This window comes from Mus pahari, chromosome 6 (genome assembly GCF_900095145.1).
Source record: "Mus pahari chromosome 6, PAHARI_EIJ_v1.1, whole genome shotgun sequence".
Taxonomy (NCBI): Eukaryota; Metazoa; Chordata; class Mammalia; order Rodentia; family Muridae; genus Mus; species Mus pahari.
This window is the reverse complement of record NC_034595.1, coordinates 67,929,266-67,937,092: the sequence shown is the minus strand read 5'-3', so window position 1 is coordinate 67,937,092 and position 7,827 is coordinate 67,929,266. Positions and strand designations below refer to the sequence as shown.

At 43.1% G+C, this 7,827-nt stretch overlaps 1 protein-coding gene across 1 annotated transcript in view; it reads right to left on the bottom strand.

The window, feature by feature from the left end:
* Tesk2 (testis associated actin remodelling kinase 2) overlaps positions 1-7,827 on the bottom strand; it is an 89,597-nt gene that overhangs the window by 10,175 nt on the left and 71,595 nt on the right. The window contains exon 5 of the mRNA XM_021199796.1: positions 2,191-2,337. Within this exon, the coding sequence (XP_021055455.1) occupies positions 2,191-2,337 (147 nt within the window). The remainder of the gene's footprint in view (positions 1-2,190; positions 2,338-7,827) is intronic.

Here is a 7,827-nt window from a genome sequence, read left to right as displayed (position 1 = left end):
TGAGCCACCATGTGGTTGCTGGGATTTGAACTCTGGACCTTCGGAAGAGCAGTCGGGTGCTCTTACCCACTGAGCCATCTCACCAGCCCTACGTTTTCTTTTTTAAATGTGTGGGTGTTTTGCCAGGATGTCTGAATGCCATGTATATTCAGTGCCTGCAGAGGCCAGAAGAGGGCACTGGATCACAGAAGGCTGCAAGCCACCATGCTGAGATAAGAATGGGACCTAGGTCCTCTAGAAGAGCAACCAGTACTCTCAACTGATGAGCCATCTCCCTACATTTTGTTTTAATCCCACTGATAAATAGAATCCCCACTGTCATATTAGGAAAATCAAAGGCTGGTGAATTTACCCATTGGAACCATTGGGTTGTTTTAGTTTGTTCTTTTTGTTTTTTTTTTTTAAAGATTTATTTATTATTATACATAAGTACACTATAGCTGACTTCAGATGCACCAGAAGAAGGCATCAGATCTCATTATGGGTGGTTGTGAGCCACCATGTGGTTGCTGGGATTTGAACTCAGGACCTTCGGAAGAGCAGTCAGTGGTCTTACCCGCTGAGCCATCTCACCAGACCCCAGGGTTTCTCTGTATAGCCCTGGCTGTCCTGGAACTCACTCTGTAGACCAGGCTGGCCTCGAACTCAGAAATTCGCCTGCCTCTGCCTCCCAAGTGCTGGGATTAAAGGCGTGCACCACCACTGCCTGGCAGAAATTCACCTTTTCTATTACTTTATCCATGAATCTAGGCATAGGAAACATTCATATAGATATGGATGATAACTTGTTGTAAATTTCTTCCATTTTAGAACAGATACTTCTTTTCATAGAAAGCCAAAGATCTCATTTTGGCTAGAAGCATGTAAACGTGTGTGCACATGTATATGTTAGGGCAGGTAATAAAGTGAGACTACTCTTGGATATGTATGAAGCTCCTCTTCTCGGGCTAGAGAGACAGCTCAGCAGTTAAGAGTGCTTGCTGCTCTTGCAGAGGACCAAAGTTTGTTTCCCTGCACCCACATGCTTACAATAGACAGGAACTTCAGTTCCAGGGGAACTGATACCCTCTTCTGGTCTCTGCATACACATGCACATAGTACATACACATACATGTAGGCAAATATCCATACATATAAAATTAAACCCTCAAAACAAAACAAACCCTCTAACAAACCCTAGACTTGAAATTGGCTCTTGGGCAGGCATCACACTACATAAGCTAGGTGGCTTTACAGTTATTCCATTAGCTCAAATAATTTTAAAGTGCTTGTCACGGACCCAGGCAGTGGTGACGCATACCTTCAATCCCAGGAGGCAGAGGCAGGCAGATCTCTGAGATCAAGGCAAGCCGGTCTACAGACTGAGTTCTAGAACAGCCAAGACTACACACAGAGAAGCTCTGTCTCAGGGGGGTACAGGAGGAACCTTGTCATGGAAGTATCCTGGGAACCTTCAGTTCCTGCTTTGTAACAAGGCCAACTTTCTCTGAAAGAAATGCTTTTCTAGCCTGGTCACACAGCAATCTGGACAACAAAACAATACTACAGTGACCAGCTAATATCAAAGAAGACCTGGCAGGAAAGTAGAAACTCAATCACACAATAGAAAATGGGTCAGCAGACAGTGGCCCACCCTGTACGCCAAACATGCGTTCACTTGACTCTCAGGGAACTCAGTCCGTAATTGAGAGCTGCTTCTTGGAGGCCATGGGATAGAAAACTGATTGGGCTACACAGTTGTGCTGAAGTTTTCTGCATGCTCCTACAGTATACATTCAGGGGACTAAAGTCAAATGTAAAGGCTCTCAAGATGTGGGTGTTGCCTGTATCCACACTCAAGTGGCTGCTATGAGCAGCCAGAGGCCGATTTGGTTTTGATTGTTAAAGAGAATCTAAATAACCCAGGCTAGCCTTGAACTCTACGTAGCTGAGATTGATCGTAAACTTCTGATCCTCCTGCTTCTATCCAGTGCTAGATCAAATCTTTGTTCATACTAAGCAAGCACCCTCCCAACTAAGAGTCTTAGTCCTGACAGACGCTTTCTAAAGATTAACTGGAACAAATATTGAGTTATGTTTTGATTAAAAGTTAAATCTGAAACAGAGATCACCATCGTTCTAGATTCCTTAATAAGCACAGGGTTTTTACTCCTGTGCTTTTCAGCTGTTATGAAAGCAAAGCCTTCACACCTTCGATGTGAGGTCCCGGTGGAAAATGCCTTTGAAGTGAAGGTAGCTGAGGCCCACTGCTATGTCGTAGGCCAGCTTCACTCTCACAGCCCAAGGTAAATACAGGTCACTGTCCAGCAGCTGCTCCAGGTTCCCAGAGTTGATGTACTGCGAAAGGGAAAGAAAGCCCAGTAAGTATTTACCAAAAGTGTTTAGGCTGGCCGGCCGTGGTGGCGCACGCCTTTATCCCAGCACTCGGGAGGCAGAGGCAAGCGGATTTCTGAGTTTGAGGCCAGCCTGGTCTACAGAGTGAGTTCCAGGACAGCCAGGGCTATACAGAGAAACCCTGTCTTGAAAAACCAAAGCAAACAAACAAACAAAAATGTTTAGGCTGGTGGTAAAAGCAGGAAGAGCGAACACCTGAAAACTACACTTGTTCTTTTATTTATTTATTTATTTATTTATTTTTAAAGATCTATTTATTGTTATATGTAAGTACACTATAGCTGTCTTCAGACACACCAGAAGAGGGCATCAGATCTCATTATGGATGGTTGTGAGCCACCATGTGGGTGCTGGGATTTGAACTCAGGACCTTTGGAATTGCAGTCAGTGCTCTTGACCACCGAGCCATCTCTCCGGCCCTATTTATTTTTTAATTAAAGGTTTATTTATTTTATATATGTGAGTACACTACACTGTCACTATCTACTCCAGAAGAGGGCATCGAATGCCCATTACAGATGGTTGTGAACCACTATGTAGTTGCTGGGAATTGAACTCGACCTCTGGAAGAGCAGTCAGCGCTCTTAACAGTGAGACCCTGACTAAAAGCAAAACAACAAACAAACAAAAACCACTCCAAAATGTCACCATAGAAACTAGAGGAAGAGAATCGGCAAAAAGGAAATGGCCAACTGTACAAATAGCTGTATATACCAAATAAGATATGCTTGGGGAAAATGCCCATGTGCAACCCGGCCACTAGGATGTTATTTACTGCTATGCCAAAGCAGTTCAGTTCCAGTTCAGAGGTTAAGACCAAAGTGAGCTGAGCAGGAGACAGGGTTGTAGAAGAACAAAAGAATGTATTCTTCCTGGAAACCTGCTGTTCTCCATTATTCTCACATATCTTTGAAGCACTGCTTTGGGAGGGGTTTTTGCCATTTTATTTGTTTGGAACTAGCCTTGCCATACAACCCAGGCTAGCCTTGAACTCAGCATCCTCCCTCCCCAACTTGGTAGTACATGATGTATGTGCCATCACACCCAGCTTTGTGATTATTTTTTTAATTAAAAAAATTGTGTGTGTGTGTGTGTTGCCTATATGTATATGCACACCTGTGTGCCTGATACTTCTAGCTATCAGAACTGTTGAAGGTCCTGGAACTGGAGTTACGGGTGGTTGTGAGATACCGTGTAAGAGGGGGACTGAACCTAGCCTCTCTGCAAGTGCTCTTAACTTCTGAACCAACTCTCAGTCCCCTGTGATGATTTTTTTTTTTTTCTGGTTTTTCGAGAAAGGGTTTCTCTGTGTAGTCCTGGCTGTCCTGGAACTCACTCTGTAGACCAGGCTGGCCTCGAACTTAGAAATCTGTCTGCCCCTGCCTCCTGAGTGCTGGGATTAAAGGTATGCGCCACCATGCCCGGCATTTTTTTTTTTTTTAAAGCCTGGAAAAATAGCTAGGTGTGTTGGTACATGTCTTTAATCCCACCACTTGGGAGGCAGATCTCTAAGTTTTGGGCCTGACTGTGCTACACAGTGAGCCTCTAAAGACAAAAAAAAAAAGGGGGGGGGGGCTGGAGAGATGGCTCAGCAGTTAGGAGCACTGACTACTGTTCCAGAAGTCCTGAGTTCAATTCCCAGCAACCACATGGTGGCTCACAACCATCTGTAATATGAACAGATGCCCTCTTCTGGTGTGTCTGAAGACATTGACTGTATACTCATATACATAAAATAAATAAATCTTTTAAAACAAGCAAACAAAAAAAACCCTTTAGAAGTGTTTAATGTAGTATAGGCATTATATAAGTATTCAATGAAAGTTTTGTTGTTGGGGCTGGAGAGATGGTTCAGCAGTTGAGAGCTCTGACTGCTCTTCCAGAGGACCCGGGTTCAGTTCTTAGCACCCACATGGCAGCTCACACCTGTCTGTAACTCAAAGATCTGACAGCCTCACACAGACATACATGCAGGCAAAATACTACTGCACATAAAATAAAAATCAATAAACTGGGGGAAAAAAGAAAGTTGGTTATTGTGGTAGTTTATTTGCTTGCTCTCTTTTTTTGTCTGTTTTTTTAAAGATTTATTTGTTTTATTTATATGAGTATACTGTAGATGTCTTGAGACATACCAGAAGAAGGCATCGGATCCCATTGCAGATGGTTGTGAGCCACCATGTGGTTGCTGGAAATTGAACGCAGGACCTCTAGAAGAGCAGTTAGTGTTCTTAACCACTGAGCCATCAATCCCTAAAGTTTTTATATACATTATCTCATTTAATCTACACAACAGTCCTACAAGATAGATTCACTATGCACTGAGCATCCCTCGTCTGAAATGTTTGGGATAAAGGTACTCCCAGTTTCAGAGTTTGACATTTAAAAGTTCAGGTTATTCTATTATTACTAATGGCAGAATCAGGCAGATTATAGAGTCTGGCTCCAGAGTACATCTTTTTACAACTACATTCATTATACAAGGAGTCAGTGGTCATAGCATCTGAATGAGAGAACTCCACGCAGGACAGGAACTCAAAAAATGAATTTGGAGAGATGGCTTAGTGGTTAAGAACACTTGACTTCTCTTCCAGAGATCCTGAGTTCAAGACCCAGGAACCACATTGTTGCATCTGTGATCTGATCCTCTCTTCTGGTATAAAGACAGAGTACTCAGAGATAAAACAGATGACTAAATCTTTTTAAAAGAACTTACTCAACCCTTTACTCAACTACATTATCTCCATCCCCTTTCCAAGGGAGAAAGAAAAGGATGAATTCTACAAGGGAGTACCTTAATAATTTTTAGAATATGATACTGAACTTATAAAGGACTAGAGGGCCTAATGGTAAAACAGACAAGAGATTTAAATTGAATTTTAGTTCAATTATGCCTTCCATGAATGGTTTCATTTTGGAAAAAACAAATCGACAAATAAGGTTAGCTGTGCTTCAGTTTCCCCATATACCAGGTAGGTATAACTGACCTGCCTAACTCACAATCTTTTTGTTTGTTTGAAAAGAACATGGTGACAGAAGCATCAAAAAGAACCAGTTGGGGGCAGCACTGTACAGCACATCATCAGATCTCCTATAGGAAGCAGAGCAGGCTTGGCAAGGCAGAGAGAACAGCTAAAAAACAAGCCTGCCTCGTAACTCTCACAAGGAAAACCTGTTAGCCTGCTTAACCCTCTGTGATCCACCCTGGAAATCTTACAGCGGTGTATACGAAAGGCATTAACACCACAACTTCTCATTCTAGGTGAATCTGCCCAAATTCAGACCAGAGGTGCCTATACTGAAAAGAACTGGAACTAGCAAACTGCACACCTGTACATGGGAGCAGTGAGGCCAGCATCTGATCATGCGGGCAAACCAAACGCCCATAGCACTGAAAGCCAAATAGCTAGAGTTAACAGTCCACTTCTATGACATGGTGGCAGAATGGCATGGAAGGCTTATCTTCAGGAACCACTCAAGTCACGTACATGGCTGGATGTCAGGCAGAAGAGACTAAGACTATGTGTATTTGTATTTTCTGAAGGCCTGGTGATGGTAAGACTCTAGGTTTTGGTTCAGAGAAACACGTATTTACAAATATGTGTCAACACCCAAGAAAGTCACCTTAGCTGGGTGTGGTGGCTCACGTTTATACTTGTAATACTTGGGAGGCTAAGGCAAGATAAGATTCAAAGCCAGCATGAGTGACATAGAAGGATCCTGTTTAAAAAGAAAGGCAGGAAGAGAGGGAGAGAAGAACCAAATCCACAGCCAGAACAGGGAGCGCAAAGAGAAGAGGAGGCAGGATGAGGACTCATAGTGACTAACAGGCTCTGGCTTCCCTAGGCAGGACGGAAAAGTAGAAGTGAGGTCCAGGGGGGGAAACAAAAAAGAATTTATTTCTTTCCACAATCCATTTGCCTTGCCTGACGCTGGAGAACTCACTGGTGGGGCTGATAAGCCTGTGAGCCCCAGAAACCACAACTTCTCCATGTCTCAAGACCCATGCATGCATGTATGAAGAAAGGAAGTCTAAGATCTGCCAACAAGGAAGATTTCTAGGTTGCTAAACACTGTGTGCCCCATTAGCAGGGACGTTCACTTCCCCATAGGCAACTCCCAGTGCAGACTCAGCTGTGCAGCCTCTGAACAAATCCCTCTGCAGGAAAGCCAAGGCAAGAACAGCTGTATTAGCCTCGTCAGCGTCCCTGGACGGGAATCACAAGTGCTGTGCATTCAATATTTCACAGGCAAATCCCCTTGGGTTCTCCTATGGAACAAGCCAATATTGACAACATACTTAAATACCTTACAGAACTTTTAACATTTTAATTCTTTTTTTTTTTTTTTTTTTTGAGGTAGGATCTTTCCAGCCTAGGTTGGCTTCAGATTTGCCAGATAGCTGAGAATTAATTTGAATTCTTGATCTTCTTGCCTTACCTTTCAAGTGAGAGTTAGTCATAGGTATTTCAGTTAAATGTTCAGTAACTGCTAGATGATATATATGTCAATTTTATCTATACCAAAACCTGCTTCTTTTCGGCTGATCTCTGAATTTACTGTCTTTGAAGAGCTGTTTAAAAAAACTTCAGTGAAGCCAGGCATAGGGTGCACACATTTAGTCTCAGCAGTTGGGAAGCAGAGGTAGGGCGATCTCTGAGTTCAAGGACAGCCTGGTCTATGTTCCAGGACAGGGAGAGCTTCACAGTGAGACCTTGTCTTTATAAACCAACCAACCTAACAGCTAATACCCAGTGGACTAGTATTGAGGGATTGTCTTTGGTGGCGCTTGGATAATAAGGGTAAATCCCGTAAGTTCAAAGGCAACCTGATCTACAGGTTCCAGGCTAACCAAGAGCTACATAGTGATACCCTATATCAAACAACAACAATGACAACAATCTGCCTGTCTGTCCCACACGACTCCATAGGCTGAGGCTAAAGGAACACTTGAGCCTATGAATTTAAAACCATCCTTTGCAGCCGGGCGTGGTGGCACATGTCTTTAATCCCAGCACTCGGGAGGCAGAGGCAGGCGGATCTCTGAGTTTGAGGCCAGCCTGGTATACAGAGTGAGTTCCAGGACAGCCAAGGCTACACAGAGAAACCCTGTCTCGATAAAACAAAAAACAAAAACAAAAACAAAAAAAACCATCCTTTGCATCACAGCAATACCCTTTCTCAAAAGAACTTAACTAACGGTCAGGGTGCAGTAGTGTGCACTTTTAATCCCAGCATAAAGAAGGGGGAGGCAGGCAAATCTCTGTGAGTTCCAGGTTAGCTAGGGAGACCCTGTTTTAAAACAAAAGTTTTTTAGAAATAATCTATTTTTTGTTTTATTTTGAATTATATGTGTATAAATGTTCATCTGTTTTTGTGAAAATGAATGCAGGTCCCCAGGAATGCCACAAGAGGGCATTAGATCCCTCTGGA